We start from the raw sequence: 23,556 nt of genomic DNA, 5'->3' as shown, positions 1-23,556 counted from the left end.
CTGCTAAGTCATCTGTCTTAAAGATTGAATCATGGCTTTTCAAATACAAAAAAAGGCATTTGTGTGTTAAATTATATGGCCTCCTCAGTCATTACGGAATCATGTACAGGTCTGTTCATCATGCTGGACACATCCAAAAAATATTTTTTATATTTTTTATACATACTTTTGAACAGCAATGTATGAGCATATGGGCTATATATATATCCTGTGAAATCCTCAAAGGGCTCTTTAAAATGTTTTGCTATAAATTCTCTTGCTACCAAATATTAGCTTTACTTTTTACTTGTCTTAAGTGTTCAATAATCATCCATCCATCCATCCATTTTCTAAGCTGCTTCTCCGTCAGGGTCGCGGGGGGATGCTGGAGCCTATCCCAGCAGTCTTTGGGCGTTCAATAATCAAATTTATCTAAATTCTCAAAGAACCAAATAAACATTATTGCATTATTATAACAGAAGCAGAGTTCTTATTGTATTGAATTTCCTGAATGTCCCTTTTAATAGTAGATTAACTGAGGAACAAAAAAGTCTAAACTGAGACAGTACTGGAGCATTAGCAACCGCAGCAAGTGACATTTTAACACTCACCAACCAGGCCGAGAATAATTCTGTTCAGTCATTCTTGACTGACGAGGAGAGCTTTGTGGCTGCACAAACACCAATGTTTGTGACTGGCTTCAGGAAGAGGCTAGCAGGACTGTTGGAGGAACCCTGGTCCTGGTTTAAAACTGCCATGCACATTTTAGTGCTTTCCTGCTTTAATACACTCATTACAAATACTTAGTGGTTGTTAATGAGCTGCTGTTTCCTGTGGACCTGATTCGTAACCCACTGGTCTAAGGCTTGTAGGATGGTCGGAGAAACACAGCCCTGCACATTTTAGTATTGTCACTGCTTTGTTACAACTATTACACATAGTCAGAACTGGACAGCCCAAAATCATCTTATTTAGAAGTTCCTCTAGGAGCAGGTTTAAGAAAAACAACGCTAATCTACAGTCGCCCTGTACCTCCTTAATAAAAAATATCCATCATTGTCGTTCAGGCCCTCCAACAGTCCTGTGAGTCTCTGTCTGAAGCTGGTGTTTTGTGTAACTTCCACACAAACAATGTAATGACTTTGAACAGAATTATCCTCAGCCTGGCTGGCGAGTGTTAAAATGTCACTTGCAGCAGTTGCTAATGCTCAAGTAGTACCACAGTTATACAGTGTTTGTTGCTTCTTTTTAAAATACACCCTGCACTGAAAAGTCCCTCCCGCTTCGCACCCACAGTGTCTATTCGACAGGAATGCCTGGTTGATGATAAAAAAAAAAAACGCAAATGCAAAAAGGATTGCAATGGCATTTTTATTTTGGCAGAGCTGAAGCATCATGATAAGGAAATGTAGTTGAAATGGGTGCGTGTTATTCTGTTTTTAGATATGCCAGAGTCAAACCATTAAAACAATTAAAATGAAGGGTCAAAAGCAATTTGCTTTTCCATATTAACCTGTACAGCTTATGCACATTCTGCATTTGAATTATGTTCTAAATAATACACACTCGCATGGGAAATGCAATTTTAAAAACAAAACTGAATTAGCATTTTCAAATTTGCATTTGAATTTGAATAATCCGGAATACACTGCCATACCCAGAGTATAAAGTGCAAATGGATTGACCAAAATATAAGTAATACAGTGCTCTCTGCTGGTGATAACTCAGCTACTCTGCATGTATTGCTATATTTGTGAGAGGAACTTTCAGCCTTTGGGTGAAAAGCTTTCAGTAAGCTACCAAGTCAGCTCCTGCAGTGATAGGGGGGGGAAAAAAAAAACAAAAAAAAAAAAAAAAACAAAAACCAGAAGATAGAAGATAGAGACATTAATGACAGAGCAACACCAGCTGGCAGCTTTATTCCTGCTTCGTCAGGGCAGCTGCAGGCTCTCAGATCCCAACATTTAACACAGTAGATAAGAAGCATTTGAGCAAACATCTGTCAGACGCAAGTACTCACAAAAAAAATCTCTTCTAAATTGGTGTTGGCCTCAAATAAGCTGTCAGGGTCCTAAACGGGTCCGGTTTCATTATTGTGTTCCAAAAGACTGAGAGAGGTCCAGTTAATATTGAACAACAGTCTTTGTTTATGTTTGGTCCGGCTCAGAGTCCAAAACCAGGGCAGGAAAACGCACACCCCCCTCTCCAAGGAGTGAATACAGGCCACGTAGTGCGGTAGCACTGGGACACTCGGATGAGGACTGCTGATGGGTCAGACTGTGTGTGAGAGTATCAGATATGGCCTGTAGAGGGAGGGGAAAAAAAAAAAAAAAACATACAGGGAATTTACAAAATAGTGAAAGCTGTACTCCTCCAAGCAATGGTTTTATACGCATTTGTAGCAACATTGTTTCTTAAATGTCTTTGATTGGTGTCCAATTTGGAATTGATAAGTTCTAAAATGAGCTTATTTGTCACAGTTTGCTTACATAAAGCTACATTCTTGATTAGGGATCCACGGTGATATTGGAATCATATCGTTATCAGCAGACATTGACTGCATCATTTGCGTCTTTCCTCAAAAAATCTGATTTTGTAAGTAATCCGATCAATGTGTTTACATGCACCTAGGTAATCAGATAATGGGGAAACTGAGTTTACATGAGTCAGGCAACAATTGGATTTCTCGTAGAAGACATGACAACATAATGTAAAACAAAGTTAATACCTTGGCTTTTTTTTTTTTTTTAAACATCGAGCCACTTTACCTAAAAACATGAACATGCATCGTCTGGAAGATCAAGATTATGTAAACCCTTTTTTTCCGTTAGGTTTATAGCTAGTTTCAGCATCACTCCAAAAGTGTTTTGTTGCCATCTCATAGGTGCTGTGTTAAATGCTCTTAGCTTTTTCTGGTACTGTGGTCTATTTTCTCACATGCTCATACTGAGAAATCCAAAAGAAATTCAAGTAAGAACAAACATGCGCTGAGAAATATGATTACAGAGCAGGTTTATAGACCTTACTCAGATCTAAGAAACTGGATAATTAAGTGTGTAAACACACTCATCTGCTGATTTGACAGATACTTTAAAATGATATATGGTGTATTTATTTTATTCCAGAATAGCACCATGTTTAGATAATGCAGCAATACTGTGCTATTTTTATTTTATTTTAGTGTATTTTTAACCATCTATAAAAAAATGTTCCACTTCTCTGTAATGATAATCCAGATTTATGTAGTTGCAGTTTTTACTCACATTAGGGGAGTGTTTATATATTGGCATCAGTACAGGCTGATATGTACATGAACATGACAAATATCTGTTGAAAGCTAAATCACTTAAGACAGTTCATCACATCACACCACTTTCTTTCACAGCTCCCTAGTCTAAACCTCTTGTTCATTAAACCATGAAAAAACATCAATTGCGTAATATTAATTAGGCAAAGTGGTTCATATAACGTGTTCTATCAAGCATTGCTTAACCCCTGTGAATGTTCTGACCAATGTTCTATGAATGAGTCATAAATTTCAGTTAATGTTTATCCTGTATATCTTTCCTGGCTGAAACAATTTATCATTCACACAAATTTTACAATCATACAGCATTACAATTAAAATGAATGTACACTACTTTTTAGATACATAATAAGCATAGTTTTTCAGCAAAATGATGTGTCAACTGGTGTGGACTGCTGTGGTAAAAGCCGAAGTCCCCCATTTGAAGTGTGTAAATGAACAGTAAATGTGTATTGGACATGGTCCTGGCTGCTGAGAGATGCATCAGGCACTGGCTCTAACCTGGTGCAGGCGGATCTCCAGCTGTAGCTGATCAACTCGGAGCCTTAGAGTGTCCAGTTCCTCTAACTCCGTTTCAGTGCTGTAGAATAGCATGGGGGGCAGGGAGGATGACTTCAAGTCACCCCACTCACCTATCATACGGAGCGGGAACAGTGGCCTCCCAACCTTCCTCTCCAAATCTGAAGGAAATACATAGCACTTTACTTAAGGACCAATAAATACAATCTTCCATCTCTGAAATGTCTGAAACACTGGCAAAACTGTATGGAACAATATATGGTGACAAGAAGGTGATTCAGAGCAAGTGGCAAACTGGGAAAATGGACAGACTGTGCATTTCTGTATGTTCTGTTGCAATTTTAAGCTTATTAACATGACAGAAAATACCACTTAGGGCTCTTTCAAAAGTAGGCTTATGCCTGTTATTTTGGAAGCGTCTTCCAAAGGATAACGTAATTTATTATTTTCTAGTCTTAAATATGGGAGCTCACAGATATGACTCTCACAGAATTTACAGTGAGGTCTCATAGGATAGGGATTGTTTCAGCAAGAAAAAATTGTGGGAGCACTTTCAGTTTGAAAATCCAAAAGCATGTCACTAAGAGTATGGGAGAAAAGGCTGGACAGTTAAACTCTGCCTCAACAGTTTTTTCACCCTCATTCTTTCTTTTATTGAGAAGGACTTATAAATTCAATGCAACTGCTCTAGACTCAAAAAATGGGGATGGGTACGTGGAAACCTGTCCAATTTCAGGATCATCTTTACCTTTTTTAAGGTGGTCAGCATGGTTAATGACTTTGGCCATCATTCTTTCCAGTCCCTCCAGCATTAGTGAAGATTCATAGTCCCTCTCCATCAATGATTCTGTGGACACAGACATATTTTAATCAGTTTATATGGCCAGGATATCACAAAAATGGTGCCGACAAGGCTGCCAATCAATGCCTAAATACACAATACATAATTTCTCTGGCATTAAAGGAATGTCAGATCACTTAATTCTTTCAACAAGCAGCTTGAAAGCTTTAAATGCACTTCAGACCATATTACTTTCTTTGGTCGCAATGCTCATCTCTCAGTCTTTCCTCCTACACGCTGCTGCCATAAACTCTCACAGTCTCCTCCGTATCTCGCCCCCCCCAGTCTGTTTTTGATGGATCTGGTACCTGGATCCTTGCCCGGCACGAATGTCGATAAAAGCTGACGGTTCTGGAGCTCAGCATGATAACAGTGAGTCAGGTCTAGCCCCAGCTGTGTGAGGGCGTCCAGTTCTGCTCCTCCGGCTGCTGCCTGGTCAGAGGTCCATTCCCCTGGGAACTGGTATAACGAAAGGTCAAGAACTCAATTCAGCAATCATTTAGAATAACCATATTCTTTGTGGCCTAATATTTGTATTAATACATAGAATGCAAAAAATAAAAAAATAAAAAACACACATCCCTTATTAGTCCCACAACAGGGAAATTTCACCTCTGCATTTAACCCATCCGTAACACCACATATACTCTAGTAAGCACACTTGCCCAGAGCGATGGGCAGCCCTATCCACAGCACCCAGGGAGCACTTGGAGGTTAGATGCCTTGCTCAAGCACACCTCAGTCATGTACTGTTGGCTCTGGGAATTGAACTGACGACCTTCCGGACCAGAAGGTTACTGGTTCGATCCCCTGAGCTGACAGTACATGACTGATGTGCCTCTGAGCAAGGCACCTAACCCCCAACTGCTCCACGGGAGCTGCAGATAAAGCTGCCCATCGCTCTGGGCATGTGTGCTCACTGCCCCCTAGTGTGTGCGCATTCACTAGTGTGTATGTGGTGTTTCACTGCATGGATGGTGAAATTTCCACATTGTGGGATTAATTAGGGTCACTTAATCTTAACGCGACTAATTAAAAAAAAGAAAAGAAAAAGCAGCTTTCATCTAAATCAACTTTAGGAAGGATACAGTGCTGATAAGTCTCTCCCTAAAGAGTGATCGCTCAGGTAAAGGCTTGGGGTGTTGGGTCAGAACTTCATTCCACAGACTGATGAGAAAGACATAAATGACCATTTGGCAAATTATCCTGATTAAATATTTACATCACATAACCATAGTCAATGGCAAAAGTTAGTTACAGAGGAATTGTATTTTTGAGATGATTTTATTTAGAGTAGAATAAAAATACACCAACCTGTTCTTCTTGGTCCTTTGTGCTCTCCATACTGGCAACAACGGGGAAGGCACCCTGCAGCACAAAAACATCAAATACTGTTTCCTGGTTTTAATGAAGGCTAAGGATAAAGTTGCTGGTCTTTAATAAAAAGAAAAGGTTAATTTCACCATTGCTCCTTTGGAGAGGACACTTGACTACTTGTTGTTAACTCCTTGTCCTCAGAAGGTGCACCTACTATCATCACTCCTCTACATGAGTCTTTGGAATGAGTGGCTGGCTTTTTTTGGTCTTCCAAGATCTGTACTGGAGCAGGTGTTGTTACCAGTTTCCCTCTGGTGGTGGCCTGAGGTGATGGTCTTCTCTTGACTAATATATGATTCACATTAATAGGTCCGCATACAGCAACACCTTTCAGGGATCCTCCTCGCTGGTGACCTCTTCCTTGCAACTCAGTGGAGGATGATACCTTTTGTGTTTTTATTTTATCTGCATCTTTAAAAGTGTTTTTAATGGGTACTTTACTGTGGCTGGTTTTTGACTGCTTTTTTTTACACAAGTCTGCACCGAAGTCTTTGGGCACTGAAGCGCTGCTGCGAACTTCTTCTGCCCTTTTCAGAACTTGTTCCAGTAGTTCAATTTCTTGTTGATCTTTCAGAAGCATGTCTGGGGAAAGAATATGACACGATACGTGGTCAATCTGATTAACGGGTTAAAGGAATAATAAGGCCAAAATGTATACAGCGACGAATACATTAAAGTCAGAGGTTCCTAAAAGAAAGCGTTCATGGCCACATTAACTAAAGGCTTTTAGCCCACCTGGCTTCATTCACTGTTTCCATGTTTCCGTAAGTTTTCATTTAAGATTCTTTCTCACCATCATAGTTGACGTCACCGCTGGCTGATTCGTCTACAGCACTGTTATCATTCACAAGGGTCTTCCTGAAAAACACGAGGCATTTCTAAATTAAAGCGAGGACTTTTCCTGCACCCATATTTTCGGAATACAATTCTGTGTAAACACATTATCTATGATCAATGCTGCTTACATTGAACGTAAAATGGCTTTGCACTGTCGGATCCTTTCAGTGAGCTTTGCCTCTTCTGCTTTGCATATTTTAATTACTCCGTCCAAAACTACAGACATGTTCGGCGATAAAATATATCCGGTAACGCAACCTTAAACAACAAAAACTGCGTTTACACAATCATACATCGAAAGACGCGTATTTTCCGAGCTACGGAAGACGACCTTTAACTACAGACATTTCGCTAGATTAAGTTACACCCGTCCACCATGCCAGACGTCTGTTATAAAGTACCCCGCCAAAAACGAAACCTCCCTTGTGTTCATCCGAAACAGCATAATGTTGATATTTGCTGAACACTTTGCTCGAAGACTGTATGTGTTGGTATTTTAATGTAACCCTTGTTACATTAAAATACAAACACATGTGCCCTTATTATAAGAAATTTTTTGTCTGTTTGTCTCACTGCCTCTCCAACGGAAGAACCTCAAACGCGAACACGCCAGCCTATCGCGAGATCAAGCCGTTGCTATGGGGACGTGTACACGCTTTGAGGCAAGGATATTCTGAAGCGTGGTATAACAACAGAGTTGAATTATAATAATTTATCAGCTTTAGTTTAATCTAGGATCCTTGTTTTCAGAATGGATCCTTATCAAGGCGCTGCCAGTATTCCAGTGCACATAACTGTGTTACGAGGAAACAATCTGGTAAGATACGCAAATGTTTGTGTATGTTGTAGCTGCGACAAACTAGACTGAAATAACTTTAACCTAGCTAACTAGTTTAGCCTAAGATGAATGTTAGATGACTGGCTAACAGTTACTCCCTATATACCTAAGATAATGCACTAGCTACATAGAAAAAGGATGGATTCAGGTATAGCGCTGTATAGTCTGGTCCAGCTCCAGCTCTTTGGTCCGCAAGTAAAAATCCCACTGATGATCGCTAAATTACAAAACATTAAGCTATCTTATAAAACATTAATTGCCCAGGCTTACCACAAGCAACGAGATTCTGAGACATTTGCATACGAGCTCTCTGAAGCTGTAAGTCAATCTGATTTTAACTTTGTTTTTAAGAAAGGCGTTTTTGTTATGCCATTTTTTGTAAAGAAATAACACTACACACAGTCCTGAAAGTAAGTTCCACCAATACCAGATATCTTTGTCATCTAACGTAGGTGCACTGGCGCCAGAAAATCACTGAAAAATCTCTGTCGAATAGTTACATACCGCACCAGTCTCGCTGTTAGATATGATGTGGTTTTTTGGGATGATCAAAGGGGTTTTACAGTGATCAAAGGGGAGAAAAGAAAGCCAGGCTGTGTAGTAAATGGAGCCATTCTCAAAAGATTCTATACTGAAGTATATACAATTCATTCTCCATTTCACTATGCAAAGAACCATTTAAGCATGAAATGTCTCTATATAAAACTCATGGTTCTAAATAGAACCATTGCCTTTACTAAAGAACACTTGAAGAGTCATCTTTTTTGTAGAGGCAACAACACACAGATCAGTTATAAATATCCCATTTTTATAGGATAACTACACATTAATACAGCATCAAAGTTTAATTATATTTGTCTACTAGAGGATTGACATATTTCTTAAAATCATTCTTAAAAATTGGTTTCACTGCACTATGACTGTTAAGCAACTTGCTAGCAAACAAGATGTAAAAAAACACACATAAAAAACTAAACAATGAGAAAAGACAAAAGCCATATGTACATAACTCTCATACAAACTACAACAACAGAATGTATATAAAGAGAAAATCAGTAGAGAAAATATGCAATTACAAAAGATGGTTGAAACTGAAATTAATGCAAAGTGATTGGTTCAGTCAGTCGCACTGCTTTGTGGAATAAGTAGTTCATTTTGACAATGAAAATGTTAAATTGTGTTTGTGTAGGTGAAGACAAGAGAGAAACCCCCTAGAAACCCCCTTTTAATTCTGTCACATGAAGTGCCCTTTTGTTTACAGAAAAGGCGCATACAAACAAGGCTGGGGAGCAGGTCACTTCTAACCAATTTCTCCTTATGCTAGATTCACAAAACCCAGCTAACTTATCTCACTCACGTCACAAAATAATACAATCAACACATACCACATTTAAACTAACTAAACAACAATACAACAGCAACAATTTGGCATAGGTTTGCATCCCACACCTCTAAAGCTCCTTCAGAAATGCGTAGCGTCATTATCATTGAGATGTAAACATTACAAAGTATTTCAAAGTAGTGTTTTTTTTTTTTTTTACAACACACTGCATTTAGCTCTATGCTAGGGGTGCGGGAAAAACTCGATTCTTAGATGCATTCTGATGCAGATGTGAACGATTCTGAATCGATTCATAAATGTCAAAAATCAATTGTCTAAATATTCAATTTTTAACGTAATTTTGACATAACGTAAAATCCTTGGGGGAGGATAAGTCCTTTCAACAAAGTCAAACTACCTTGGGAGCCGTGGCATCTAATGTCCCGTATGTCTCAGTGTGTGATAATGTCCTAGTATAGGCTAAAAAATATAAAAGAGAGCACAGATTTACTTCACTCTGCTTTAAGCTTTCTTTAACTCAGCTGTAACTAGCTGCTTTTCTCTGTCTCTGCCAGGAAACCTTTCCTCAAAACTAGAGCAGTTTCTTGTAAAAAGTCTCTCAATGTTCAGCTGATTTATGAGGCGGAAGTCGCTTCTTGTTCAAATTTTACCATTTCACCTTAAATTCTGCTTGATGCGCCAAATGTAACTGTTGCACCAATTAAGGGGAAAATTCGAAAGAGATGCGACTTCATCTTCACGACTTTTTAGAGAGAGACAGTATAACGTACCAGTAAACAACTGCAGTGCTTATATTCAGCGTCCAGTCCCGAAAATATTTTACTGACACAGTGGCCCCTGGCTCTCTACAATGAGACCAAAACTGAAGTTATAAAATCACTAAAGTAAATGGGAAGGTTGGCTGTAACGTGCTTCGTGGACATCCACCACCACTGGATCTTATTTCACTGTAACTGCGCACTTTATCACAGATTAGTGGCAGCAGCATCTCGGTGAATGAGAGCCTTCTAGATCACTTGCCACATCACTTTCATTTGATTTATTAATGAAAAATATTTTAGATATTAATATTAAACTACCAAGTCCTCAGACATTAGGAAAATAGAAATCCTGTATAGAAAAAAAACATCAAGGTCGATAATCAATTTGTAATCGCATCGCAGCCCTCTGAATCGTAATCAAATCATGAGGTTCCTAAAGATTCCCACCCCTATTATACGCCATAAATCAGTTTTTAAAAATGAACTTATCTCTACCATAAAACAATAAGCACAACATGCCTTTAAGAAGTATTAAGGATTTTGGATGGCTTGTTCCTATCACTACCACTGTGAACATTTCTGACTCAAGTCTGATTCAAGTTTCTCTTGGTACATTCAACATTACATTTTAATGATTTAATTATGCAGAAATGTTGAAAAAATTATGGAATTCAGTAGATGCTTTATAGTCTGTTAATTCTAAGCTTTAGTAGCAAATTAGATTTATAGTTTTGCCATTCTTGGCTTTTTATATGTGTGTGCCATAAACCTGAATCCATCTACAGCCTATTGCCGTGTGTCCAGTAAGGAGCTTTTTGGGGTTGAGTAAAAATCTTTTTTTTTCTATACAGATTCTTCTTTTATAATTATGACAAAAATTGTGACAATATTACTTTACAGAGAGGTATTAAAAATGAGCCTTTTCTCAACTTTGTGCGAGTTGAATTTAACGGGATTGTTCTTGGAGACTCTCATAAGCTGGAGGTGCCTGTGGATGAGTGTATGAATTACAACTTTACCTGCAGCTTCGAATGTTCTGATGTCGGCTATACTCTAGACGACCTGGCACATAAACCAATCATATGTGAGTCAATAAGCAATTCTTGTATTTGTCATTTTGTCTTCATTCAGTTTCTAAATTAGTCAGTCAGTTAATCAATGAGCTTGTTTACTCTTTCACATTTTGTTAACTGTTTCAGTTAGAGTGACGTGGCATACTGGCCTCAGCAGTAGAATGATTAATGTACTTTAGAATGCTGGTGTTTGTTGGGGCAGTGCTGTTAGATCATGCAGTTTTTAAATCTCCTGACACACCTCTGGCAATCGTAAATCCAGTCAAAATCATGTAGCTCTATCTTGAACACACACACACACACGCTTTCTAAGCCATTTCTCCCTCAGGGCTGAGGGGGTCCTGAACACAACCACATGAAATTAATAAACATCTATTGAGTTTTATCCCATTGCAAATGATGTTGTAATACATTAAGATAATCACAATATGGTATGTTAATGTGTAGTTCTGCTGTTAAATCCCTTTGTTTGGAAGGAAAAACAAAGGACTGATGGAATCTGTCTTTGTGACTCCCTAGTAACAGTGATTGAAGTCTTACCAAAGGAGAAGAAACAGAAAGAAGAGAAGACTTCTGTTTTGGGCCAGGCTATTGTTGATCTGCTCCCGCTATTGCGTGGTAAAACTTACATATTTACTGATTTCCTTCTTACAAGCATAAGAAATCTTTCCCAAAGACTTTGCCAATTTTGTATTAAAGCTAGCAGCCATTAATGTTTAGATAATGCTGACCACTGGGATCATGCTAATTGCTGGCCAGTAGCTTTCACTCACCGTTTTAGTTGAAGTATTTTCAAATTGTTTTGTTTGACTGGGTTTGAAACACTGTGAGATGTGGTATCTTTGCCCTGCAGTTGGTTCTGGCCTAATGGAAATACAACCCCAATTCCAATGAAGTTGGGACGTTGTGTAAAACATAAACAAAAAACAGAATCCATCCATCCATCCATCCATCCTCTAAGCCGCTTCTCCGTCAGGGTCGCAGGGGGGTGCTGGTGCCTATCCCAGCAGTCTTCAGGCGGAAGGCAGGATACACCCTGGACAGGTCGCCAGTCCATCGCAGGGCAGACAGACAGACACAGACAGTCACTCACACACTCACACCCAGGGGCAATGTAGCATGTCCAATTCGCCTGACTGCATGTCTTTGGACTGTGGGAGGAAACCGGAGAACCCAGAGGAAACCCACGCAGACACAGGGAGAACATGCAAACTCCACACAGAGAGGACCCTGGTCGCCCGGCTGGGGAATCGAACCCAGGCCCTCCTTGCTGCGATGCGACAGCGCTACCCAGCACGCCACCATGAAACAAAACAGAATAAAATGATTTGCAAATCCTTTTCAACCTATATTCAATTGAATACACTCCAAATACAAGATATTTAATGTTCAAACGGATAAACTTTATTATTTTTTGCAAATATTCACTCATTTTGAATTTGATGCCTGCAACACGTTCCAAAGAAGTTGGGACAGGGGCAATAAAAGACTGAAAAAGTTGAGGAATCCTCAAAAAACACCTGTTTGGAACATTCCACAGGTGAACAGGTTAATTGGAAACAGGTGAGTGTCATGATTGGGTATAAAGGGAGCATCCCTGAAAGGCTCAGTCGTTGACAAGCAACGATGGGGTGAGGTTCACCACTTTGTGAACAACTATGTGAGTCCAACAGTTTAAGAACAATGTTTCTCAATTCTTAATTAGAAACAGGTGAGTGTCATGATTGGGTATAAAGTGAACATCTCTGAAAGGGACCATCCACTTTGTGAACAACTGCGTGAGCAAATAGTCAAACAGTTTACGAACAACATTTCTCAATGTGCAATTGCAAGGAATTTAGGGATTTCATCATCTCCAGTCCATAATATCATCAAAAGATTCAGAGAATCTGGAGAAATCTCTGCATGTAAGCGGCAAGGCAGAAAACCAACATTGAATACCCGTGACCTTCGATCCCTCAGGCACCACTGCATTAAAAACTGACATCATTCTGTAACAGATATTACCACATGGGCTCAGGAACACTTCAGAAAACCATTGTCAGTGAATACAGTTCGTTGCTCCATCTACAAGTGCAAGTTAAAACTTTGCCATGCAAAGCAAAAGCCACGTATCAACAACACCCAGAAATGCCGCTGGCTTCTCTGGGCCCGAGCTTATCTGAGATCGACTGACACAAAGTGGAAAAGTGTCCTGTGGTCTGACGAGTCCACATTTCAAATTGTTTTTGGAAATCATCGACGTCATGTCCTCCAAGCCAAAGAGGGAAAGGACTGTCCGGATTGTTATCGGTGCAAAATTTAAAAGCCGGCATCTCTGATGGTATGGGGGTGTGTTAGTGCATATAGCATGGGTAACTTGCACATCTGTGAAGGCACCATTAATGCTGAAAGGTACATACAGGTTTTGAAACAACTTATGCTGCCATCCAAGTAACGTCTTTTTCAGGGACATCCCTGCTTATTTCAGCAAGACAATGCCAAGCCGCATTCAGCACGTGTTACAACAGCGTGGCTTCGTAGTAAAAGAGTGCAGGTACTAGACTGGCCTGCTTGCAGTCCAGACCTGTCTCCGATTGAAAATGTGTGGCGCATTATGAAGTGCAAAATACAACAACGGAGACCCCGGACTGTTGAGCAACTGAAGGTGTACATCAAGCAGGAATGGGAAAGATTTCCAAAGCTACAAACAAAGCTACAAAGCTTCAACAATTAGTGTCCTCCGTTCCCAAATGCTTACTGAGTGTTGTTAAAAGGAAAGGTGATGTAACACAGTGGTAAACATGCCCCTGTCCCAACTTCTTTGGAATGAGTTGCTGGTATCAAATTCAAAATGAGTGTATATTTTAAAAAAACTATAAAGTTTATCCGTTTGAACATTAAATATCTTGTCTTTGTAGTGTATTCAATTGAATATAGGTTGAAAAGGATTTGCAAATTCTTATTCTGTTTTTATTTATGTTTTACACAACGTCCCAACTTCATTGGAACTGGGCTTGTAGATTAGCTATGTGCAAGGAGGCTTGAAGCAGTTTATTTTATGAAAAAAAAAAAGAGAACAAAAGAAGCAATGGTTAGTATAGCATAGTGGGTAACACCGCTCTTCTCTACACAGCAGAGAGGCAACCACACCACACTAGCAATAAGAGTCCTTGGGCAAGATGTCCAACTCTATACTTGCCTATATCTGTAACATAATTGATAATATGTCACTCTGGATGACAATGTCTGCCAAATGCATAAATGTAAATGTTTTTTTGAACTACAGGGCAATGGAGCTTCTCTTCCACTGTGGTGCTTCATCCTGCACCTGGATCACCCTCTGAGATTTCTTTACAAGATGAAGGAATTAAGGTAAAGGAATGGGGAAACCATAAGCATTGTAGTAAATAAACCATGGTGGAGTTCTTTGGCTGTACTCCCTTCCCTGGTATTATTTTTGGCAGTGCATTAGCTATGTATGAGAATACATATGCAGACATACACACACTTGTGTGACCATATTTATCCAGAATCATAAATCACAGAAATCTTTAGATTTTGGCATTTTCTGCCTTTCAATGTCCTATTTATAGGAAGAATATTCCCAAATGTCTGTTTCAGTTCTTACTCTAAAGATAGTGATTAATACAATAAGACCCACACTGTATTTGCGTTGCTCTTTTCACAGCCAACACTGGAAGTGACAGTCAGTGTGCCAGAGCCTTTGCTCTCAGACTCCCAGCTCTCTGAGTCCAATCTGCTAGCAGTCACTGTGGAAACAGCATACTCTGTGCCTGATGTCTGGAACCTTGCCCTTGGGCCTTCTTGCAGTTATGTAGCTGCTCTGCAAGTCCCCCTTACCGCTGAGGTAGGACGGAATAGAGCATAGCACCGTCTAGTCCTGTTAAAACTTACATAAATTAGAAAATGGTATGTCTGCAGGCACTTCAGCTTCACTCCATAGACTGTACCGCTGTACCCTAAGATTTCCTTCCATAAAAAGTTATTGTTTTGGAGATTGGAAATCTGGCAACAACAGTAACCAGCCCATGAATTATTTCTTTGTCTATTTAAAAGAATGGTCAGGCTAAAAGTAAAGATTACATGTTTTTTTCCCTTTACCTTAAATGTAGTCAATCAGACAAGACATGTACAAGTAATGAAAGTAACAATTAATGGAAATCTATATCAGCAAAAATCTTTTTGAGTGACAGAGGCCAGGTGCTATACTTCAAACAAAAAAGGATGTTTTGAAGCAAAACTAACTTTTTGATCAAACAACATAATAGTTTGAAATTGTACAGTGCAGTGTGCCTTGGCTGCTTAACAAAGCTTCTAATCACGTATTGTTTGTTCTGAGACCTTTCCCTGACTGCGATTGGTCCACATCATTGCCTGTGTCAGAAGGATGTACACTTTTTAAGCATACTTAATACAGCATGTTTGGTTCAGTTGGATTTACTTCTTTAATCATTCAAAGTATACTGCTGACTTCTTAATTTGCTTCAAAGCCCCAAAGTAATGCAGTTCTTGACCAGACCATTCCTTTTATGCTGCTCATCTGCATTGAGATGGGTGTTTTTTCCATCTATGTATGTCTTAATAATCTACACATTGTTCTTTCAGAAAGAGCAGATTTTATTGTTCTCCAATGGTGTATTAAAAATGGGTGGTGAGAGAGAGCCTGTACCCAGACCCAAAAAATGGCCCATTAGTCCACTCCTAGCCCCAGATGCGCAGTTCATCCCAGGCAACTGCATTGAAGGCGAGCTCACTGATTTAGAAGATGGAGATCTTACTAGCATTGAGGTGCTCAGAGATATTTCAAAGTTACCGCTTCTTTGTATGTAATGTGTGCCTGCAGGGATAGTTGATCACTATGTGTGTAACAGGATCAGGAATTCCGAGCCGAAGCTGAGTGTAACAGGAAGAGAGTGAGCTGGGACACAGAGCGTCGCTGTTTTGTAGATGCAGGAGGAGCTGCATGGTGAGTGAAACAACATTTGCCTAATGATCTCCTACTCTACTGCTGCTGTTATAGGTTTCTCTAGTTCATTTCTTGGAGAACACTTTTCCTCTGCATTTATGTACATTTTGTACACTTTTATATTGTAGATGCTCCTAAAGTTCTTCATTTATCACATAGGTTAAGGTTGCAACTAAGTCATAGATTTATTTGCAAGGAGTTGAGGGTTAGAGACACCTGCTAAAGACCCCTAGATAGCCATTGTATTTGCTATCTAAAACCACCTGAACCTACATATCTATTTTATATGCTTTTAATATATTATATATGAAACTTTGCAGGTAATATGTACAACCCCAATTCCAATGAAGTTGGGACGTTGTGTAAAACATAAATAAAAACAGAATACGATGATTTGCAAATCCTTTTCAACCTATATTAAATTGAATATGCTACAAAGACAAGATATTTAATGTTGAAATGGATAAACTTTATTGTTTTTTGTAAATATTCACTCATTTTGAATTTGATGCCTGCAACACGTTCCAATGAAGTCGGGACACTGGCAACAAAAGACTGAAAAAGTTGAGGAATGCTCAAAAAACACCTGTTTGGAACATTCCACAGGTGAACAGGTTAATTAGAAACAGGTGAGTGTCATGATTGGGTATAAAGTGAACATCTCTGAAAGGGACCATCCACTTTGTGAACAACTGCGTGAGCAAATAGTCAAACAGTTTAAGAACAACATTTCTCAATGTGCAATTGCAAGGAATTTAGGGATTTCATCATCTACAGCCCATAATATCATCAAAAGATTCAGAGAATCTGGAGAAATCTCTGCAAGTAAGTAGCAAGGCAGAAAACCAACATTGAATGCCATGACCTTCGATCCCTCAGGCACCACTGCATTAAAAACTGACATCATTCTGTAACAGATATTACCACATGGGCTCAGGAACACTTCAGAAAACCATTGTCAGTGAATACAGTTCTCTGCCATGCAAAGCGAAAGCCATATATCAACAAAACCCAGAAATGCCACCGGCTTCTCTGGACCTGAGCTCATCTGAGATGGACTGACGCAAAATGGAAAAGTGTCCTGTGGTCTGACGAGTCCACATTTCAAATTGTTTTTGGAAATCATGATTGTTGTGTCCTCCGGGCCAAAGAGGAAAAGGACTGTCCGGATTGTTATCAGAGCAAAGTTCAAAAGCCAGCATCTCTGATGGTACGGGGGTGTGTTAGTGCCCATGGCATGGGTAACTTGCACATCTGTGAAGGTACCATTAATGCTGAAAGGTACATACAGGTTTTGTAGCAACATATGCTGCCATCCAAGCAACGTCTTTTTCAGGGACGTCCCTCCTTATTTCAGCAAGACAATGCCAAGCCGCATTCTGCACGTTACAACAGCGTGGCTTCAAAGTAAAAGAGTGCGGGTACTAGACTGACCTGCCTGCAGTCCAGACCTGTCTCCCATTGAAAATGTGTAGCACATTATGAAGTGCAAAATACAACAATGGAGACCCCAGACTGTTGAGCAACTGAAGTTGTACATCAAGCAAGAATGGGAAAAATTCCACCTACAAAGCTTCAACAATTAGTTTCTCAGTTCCCAAATGCTTATTGAGTGTTGTTAAAAGGAAAGGTGATGTCACATAGAGGTAAACATGCCCCTGTCCCAACTTCTTTGGAACGTGTTGCAGGCATCAAATTCAAAATGAGTGAATATTTGCAAAAAACAATAAAGTGTATACATTTGAACATTAAATATCTTGTCTTTGTAGTGTATTCAATTGAATATAGGTTGAAAACGATTTGCAAATCATCGTATTCTGTTTTTATTTATGTTTTACACAACGTCCCAACTTCATTGGAATTGGGGTTGTATTATAAATAAAGTATATGTTGATAATCGTAAAGTAGTATTAAATCTAAAAAAAAAACATTTACTTAGGTAACATTTTGCTTTACAATGCCTTGCATGTACATTTCCACCATGAATGTCTTTTAAAATATGCTTTAAATCTCAATTTTATCTCAAAAATTTCATCAAACAGTATCTGAGACTATTGGACATTCTGACTAGTTTCTCTAGAAAGGGCATTTCATACCAAACAACTCTCAATGATGATTTTATAATGCAGAAATTTTGAAAATTCAGAGTGGAATTCCTCCTTAAGGGGCTTAAGAAAATCTGTTTGTTTATTGCATTTTGAACCTGCCCCTCTGGTGTCAACAATCTCTCGTCCCGTCTTTCAGTCTGACCCGCAGGATTGCAGAATGCAGGCTGTGGCCGGTGGAAGTTATGAGATCTCCTCAAGCTGGAGCTGCCAAAGTGGCTGTGGGAAAAGCAAGCAAAGAAAAAACTGTAAGAAGAGTCTGTCAAACAGAACTGAACTATATCTCTTTCTGATTATATTGTGTTCATTTCCATTTATTTTTCATACAGTGGAGATAATGAGACATGCATTTGAGTATTTATAAATATATGAGAATGAGAGTTACAAGAATGCAGAACTGCTTTTTGCCTGTCTTTTCCTAATGAATGCAGCTGCATGACTTCTGGCATTGTGCCAGATGTTAGCGCGGGAAATGTGGTTGCTGTTCTTAGATTAGCATTCATGCATTCAGTAGCTCACACATGTCTAAGATAAGATAAGATAAGATAAGATAAGATAAGATAAGATAAGATAAGATAATCCTTTATTAGTCCCACACCGGGGAAATTCACAATCAGTCTAATCTCCATAGAAGAGCATTGCCATTAGAACAGGGTGCTCTGGACCAGCTGTACATTAGCCTACGGTCACCATGTCCAGTGCCAAGTACTGGCTGGACCACTGGGCTGTTGAGCAATGGAACTGCATTCTCTGAAGTGAGAGAGCATATTTGGGATAAGAGGTGCTGTTTGTGATCCAGAGCTAATCACCCAACATCAGAATCTGACATCACTAATGTTTTAATGGGTGAATGCAGTCAAATCCCCTGTTACTTCAGCAAAGAGGGACAAACTCCCTATTTATACCACTGATTTTGAGAAAATGCTGGATGAGCTGGTGTCTACCGACTTTTTAATGTGCTTTACTGTGCAAAAATCAGAGACCACACTTTAATTTAAATTATTTATAATCAAAAATGCCATTATTTTTCAGTGTCAGGAAAAACATGTATGTAGAGAACATCTATGATCCTATTGTGGATTTGTTTTGTACAGCAAGCAGAGGATGAGATCCAGCTTCCTTTTCATGGAGTGGCCTATGTGGACTTGGCACCTTTGTTGTATCCTGGTGCAAAGTGTGTCCGTGGAGCATATGTGCTTCACCCATTCTATGATTCTGATCTGCTGCTGAAGGTGAGAGAATTAGAAGAGAATAAGAATCTTCATTGAATTAAGTTTCTGACTAGATTATCATGTACAAAACATCTTTTTACATCTTTTTTACAATTTTTTTACATCTTGTTAATATTGTTCTAACTCCCTGGGTACCAAATTTGAGTGCTATATATGAAATGTTAAGAAATGTTACTTTTGTGCAGTCTCTTCGCAGTTTAATTATGTGTGGGTTTCTGTCAGAGATTAGTTTTTTCACATCTTTAACTATTGTGCTCTTTATCCTAACCTTCCCCTTATACCTGAGAGCAATATTCTTATGTTTGGTTGCAATTTCTGTGTGAACTTTTTAAAATACTGGAAGACCAAGAGGAAAATGAGTGTTCTGTGGGAGAGCATGAAGGCACCAGCTGCACAGGGCCGGCCTCGTCCCCCATCTTCTGTGGGCTCCTGCAAGGCAGCACCCAGCAAAGTCTTTGAGACCCTTAAGGCAAGCAGAGACAACAAAGAAGTGGCTAGAAAGGTACCATTTTAGTATTCATCAGATACTATTCAGATTTCACAGCATATGGCATATACACAGCTCAAAAAATAAAGGGAACACTTAAACAACACAATATATAACTCCAAGTAAATCAAACTTCTGTGAAATCAAACTGTCCACTTAGGAAGCAACACTGACTGACAATCAATTTCACATGCTGTTGTGCAAATGGAACAGACAACAGGTGGAAATTATTGGCAATTAGCAAGACACACTCAATAAAGGAGTGGTTCTGCAGGTGGGGACCACAGACCACTTCTCTTCACTTCTATGCTTTCTGGCTGATGTTTTGGTCACTTTTGAATGTTGGTGGTGCTTTCACACTCGTGGTAGCATGAGACGGACTCTACAACCCACAGAAGTGGCTCAGGTAGTGCAGCTTATCCAGGATGGCACATCAATGCGAGCTGTGGCAAGAAGGTTTGCTGCGCCCTGTGCCCTGAGCACACGTGACAGATGTGACAGGAGACGCAGTGGAGAGCGATCTGCTGCCTGCAACATCCTTCAGCATGACCGGTTTGGCAGTGGGTCAGTAATGGTGTGGGGTAGCATTTCTTTGGAGGGCCACACAGCCCTCCATGTGCTCGCCAGAGGTAGCCTGACTGTCATTAGGTACCGAGATGAGATCCTCAGACCCCTTGTGAGACCATATGCTGGTGCGGTTGGCCCTGGGTTCCTCCTAATGCAGGATAATGCTAGACCTCATGTGGCTGGAGTGTGTCAGTAGTTCCTGCAAGATGAAGGCATTGAAGCTGGCCTGCCCATTCCCCAGACCTGAATCTGATTGAGCACATCTGGGACATCATGTCTCGCTCCATCCACCAACGACACGTTGCACCACAGACTGTCCAGGAGTTGGCGGATGCTTTACTCCAGGTCTGGGAGGAGAACCCTCAGTAGAACATCCGCCACCTCATCAGGAGCATTTCCACTTTAATTTCATGTGTGACTCCAAATCCAGGCCGCCATTGGTTAATAAATTTGATTTCCATTGATGATTTTTGTGTGATTTTATTGTCAGCACATTCAACTTTGTACAGAACAAAGTATTCAATGAGAATATTTCATTCATTCAGATCTAGGATGTGTTATTTGAGTGTTCCCTTTATTTTTTTGAGCAGTGTATATTACATTTTATTCATTTCAGATTAGTGAAATAAGGGCATGGGTAGTCTTTGTATTGTGTTGTCTTTGCAGAGTTCAGTCAGTCATGAGGTAAACAGCAACAGCTCCTCAAATAGCTATTCAGTTACTGTGACAACTTAACAGAGATTTAGCTCATAGGATGTGCCCTCCAAAAGAGTTTAGCTCTGACAATTTAGTTTAAAGGTGAATTCCACCAATTCTCCAAAATTTCTGCATAATTCAATCGTTGATATGTAAACAAAGTCAGTGTGGTTTGGTGTTTGTCTGATTTCTTTACAGTGATGGAAACAGGAACATGGTCTCAAGGTTATTTTAATTAGTTTTTATTATTATTATATTTTATTAATGTCTTATCTTCTTTTGATCTTAATCTCTTATCAATTAAACCTCGTTTTATTTTTATTATTTTTATCTTTTTTTTCCACTGTTAATTTTAAATGTTCTTTTATTTTAAAATGATTAAATATAGATATTATTTTCCTTGTCATGTCAATCCCTGTTTTTGTAAATGCTCGGCTGCATTGAAAATGAGGGTTGCCCTCAGTGTACTTCCAAGTCAAAATAAAGGTTGATTGATTGATTGATTATGCCTGTAATGCAAATATAGCCATTTTATGTACTATCCAAAATAACCAGTTTTTCTTTGTAATGTTGGAAATGGTATATTCATAACTATTTCATTTAATAATACATATTTAAATTATGCAAATATTTTTGAAAATCGATGGAATTCTGTTTTAACTTTGCAGGTTTTCTTACTGTATACATAAAAAGTTGCTGAAAGGGTTCTTTTACGTTTTGTGTCAATCTGTGTCTAGTCAGAGTGACAGTTGGAGTGGATTAAAAGGATAGTTTAGTGTTCTTTCCTTTCTTTCATTTAGCATCATTAAATAAATCAATATCTCTTCTAAGAAGCTCTGAATAGCATATGATCACAGAAATCATGCAATGTTAATAAGTAGAAGCATTGATTTAATTACCAATCCTATTCCTCCATTAAGCTGTTTGGAGATGCAGATGCTCACTTCTGCCCTTCCATGCAGCACTTGGCATGGTGTTTAATATCCCTCTATGATTGGATCCGGATCTCTGGCAGAAGTGAGCTTCCCAAAGCAATTAGCTGTGATAGCGACAGATTGGTAGCCTTGTTGCGGAGGGGTGAATCATCACGTTAGCTCAGCAGCCCTCCCACCTCCACTCACAAACCCCCACAGCTCAGTCCAGCAGAAGGACTGGGGCAAAAAAACGCAGAGCCACGCCACCAACAGAGCATCTGACACTGCAACTGCCTGCCAGACAGAAAACACACACACACACTAATGTACTCTCTTTCACCATGCAATGCATTAACTCATCTGGAAGCCTTCTAGGAAATGTTTGAAATAATTCATGGTCTCAGGTGAAAACACTGTTGGCAGCAGATGGCAAAAGAGACTATAGGAAGTGATAATTGATATCCTGTGTTTACAGACAGGAAAACTGGACCAATGCGAGAGTATAACAGACGCTGAACCACAAGTCAATGCAGAAGGACAGGTCAGTCTATTTGAGGAGAAAAACAATAAAAATGTTTTTCTGTTTGAACATTAGACTGAGCCTTTAAACCTTTTGAAGCTAATGGTAAAGTCTGTCATATATGTCAGATGTATGCAGATTCAAGATCATACATTGTTATTGAAATTGCCTTGGAAAAACCACTTGTTCCAAAGAGACCACCAGAGGAGCTGGCAAAACGGTAAAAAGTCTAAAAAAAAAAACACTTTCATGAAAACTTATGGCATTTCTTTAATTGTGTGGTTTTACAGCGTTTTATGAGCGTACTTTCAGAAACCTTACATTTTTAATGAGTGGTGGGCTTGTTTGTGCCACAGAGTGATGGAACTGATTCCACCCAGGCCTCCACTCCCCCAACGACCAGCAGGAGCAGAGAGAGTAAGAAAGGAGCAAACACTCCTGCACACACAACACATATGCATACTGTATCTACTCTGTCTCTCACACATACATGCTATCTCTAACATATATTGTTAATTGCTCTTTTTCTCCTCTTTCTCTATTTCTGTCACAAACACACACTGTCATGCACACAATGATCATGTTTTCATTTTATATTCACAATCCATTTGTCTATTTTGCCCTCTTGTGGCTAGAAACTGAATTACTTGTAGCCTCTCTAATCACTTCTGAAATGATTGCTGTTCAGGCAGTACAGGATTATCAGGCTCAGATAGCGAGTGTGGGAGCTCAGGTGTTGGAGCAGTACCAGCAGATGTTTGGAGATTTGTTTGTCCCCGGAGCAAAGCCTCTGGACTCTGCCACCGAAGAGCAGCGCAAGAGACAGCTATTAGGAGAACTCAACTACTCTGGGAAGTACTTTGCCTTTAAGGAGCAAATAAAAGTAAGCTCAAAACCAAATAAATCATTTAAAGAGTTAATGAATGATAAGGATCAGACACAATTGACCCTTCAGTCAATTAATTATTCAGAAAAAAGCAGAATAAAATAAATGTAACATCTAATTACAGAATCTGTTCTTTCTGTGAGTCTCGCTGTCAGTTTTTCCAAGAAATTTGCAGGGTTATATCTCCACAATTCAGTCTTAGTAGCTGGTTTGCTTTTTCTGTTTCTTATGATCCAACATTCACATTCAGTGAAGTTAAGGTCTGGGCTCCTTTGCTTAATTAGCAGTTTTGTAACAGCTTCTTGG

The 23,556-nt window shown here is 39.3% G+C and overlaps 2 protein-coding genes across 3 annotated transcripts in view; one reads left to right on the top strand and one right to left on the bottom strand.

The window, feature by feature from the left end:
* Nucleotides 1–1,332: 1,332 nt before the first annotated feature.
* On the bottom strand, nt 1,333–7,448 carry LOC108431931. The gene is made up of 9 exons (XM_017705424.2): nt 6,989–7,448; nt 6,817–6,881; nt 6,110–6,605; nt 5,961–6,014; nt 5,735–5,813; nt 4,955–5,105; nt 4,554–4,652; nt 3,788–3,966; nt 1,333–2,282 (listed from the first exon to the last, which is right to left on the bottom strand). The coding sequence occupies exons 1-9, from the start codon at nt 7,084–7,086 to the stop codon at nt 2,127–2,129; spliced, it is 1,377 nt and encodes a 458-aa protein (XP_017560913.1). The 5' UTR covers nt 7,087–7,448; the 3' UTR covers nt 1,333–2,126.
* An 89-nt stretch (nt 7,449–7,537) lies between these two features.
* The window catches only part of LOC108431930 (heme oxygenase 2), a 37,471-nt gene continuing 21,452 nt past the window's right edge, over nt 7,538–23,556 (top strand). For both annotated transcript variants that reach the window (XM_017705422.2, XM_037544538.1), the window contains exons 1-14: nt 7,538–7,677; nt 10,702–10,885; nt 11,394–11,492; nt 14,143–14,228; nt 14,545–14,724; nt 15,483–15,665; nt 15,749–15,843; nt 18,088–18,196; nt 19,043–19,180; nt 19,524–19,682; nt 22,320–22,385; nt 22,493–22,584; nt 22,721–22,781; nt 23,053–23,247. In XM_017705422.2, coding sequence (XP_017560911.1) covers nt 7,612–7,677; nt 10,702–10,885; nt 11,394–11,492; nt 14,143–14,228; nt 14,545–14,724; nt 15,483–15,665; nt 15,749–15,843; nt 18,088–18,196; nt 19,043–19,180; nt 19,524–19,682; nt 22,320–22,385; nt 22,493–22,584; nt 22,721–22,781; nt 23,053–23,247 — 1,713 coding nt within the window. In that variant the 5' untranslated portion in view covers nt 7,538–7,611. The remainder of the gene's footprint in view (nt 7,678–10,701; nt 10,886–11,393; nt 11,493–14,142; nt 14,229–14,544; nt 14,725–15,482; nt 15,666–15,748; nt 15,844–18,087; nt 18,197–19,042; nt 19,181–19,523; nt 19,683–22,319; nt 22,386–22,492; nt 22,585–22,720; nt 22,782–23,052; nt 23,248–23,556) is intronic.

This window comes from Pygocentrus nattereri, chromosome 14 (assembly GCF_015220715.1).
Source record: "Pygocentrus nattereri isolate fPygNat1 chromosome 14, fPygNat1.pri, whole genome shotgun sequence".
NCBI lineage: Eukaryota > Metazoa > Chordata > Actinopteri > Characiformes > Serrasalmidae > Pygocentrus > Pygocentrus nattereri.
This window is presented reverse-complemented; position numbering and strand designations above follow the sequence as displayed.

What these genes read in the sequence shown, in the direction of transcription:
- LOC108431931 (XM_017705424.2), bottom strand. Translation starts at nt 7,086, where the DNA reads ATGTCTGTAGTTTTGGACGGAGTAATTAAAATATGCAAAGCAGAAGAG. An exon ending in GGGAGAGACTTATCAGCACT is followed by an intron (nt 5,106 to 5,734) that starts GTATCCTTCCTA and finishes TCGTTATACCAG; the next exon opens with TTCCCAGGGGAATGGACCTC. An exon ending in TGGAGATCCGCCTGCACCAG is followed by an intron (nt 2,283 to 3,787) that starts GTTAGAGCCAGT and finishes CTCCCTCTACAG; the next exon opens with GCCATATCTGATACTCTCAC.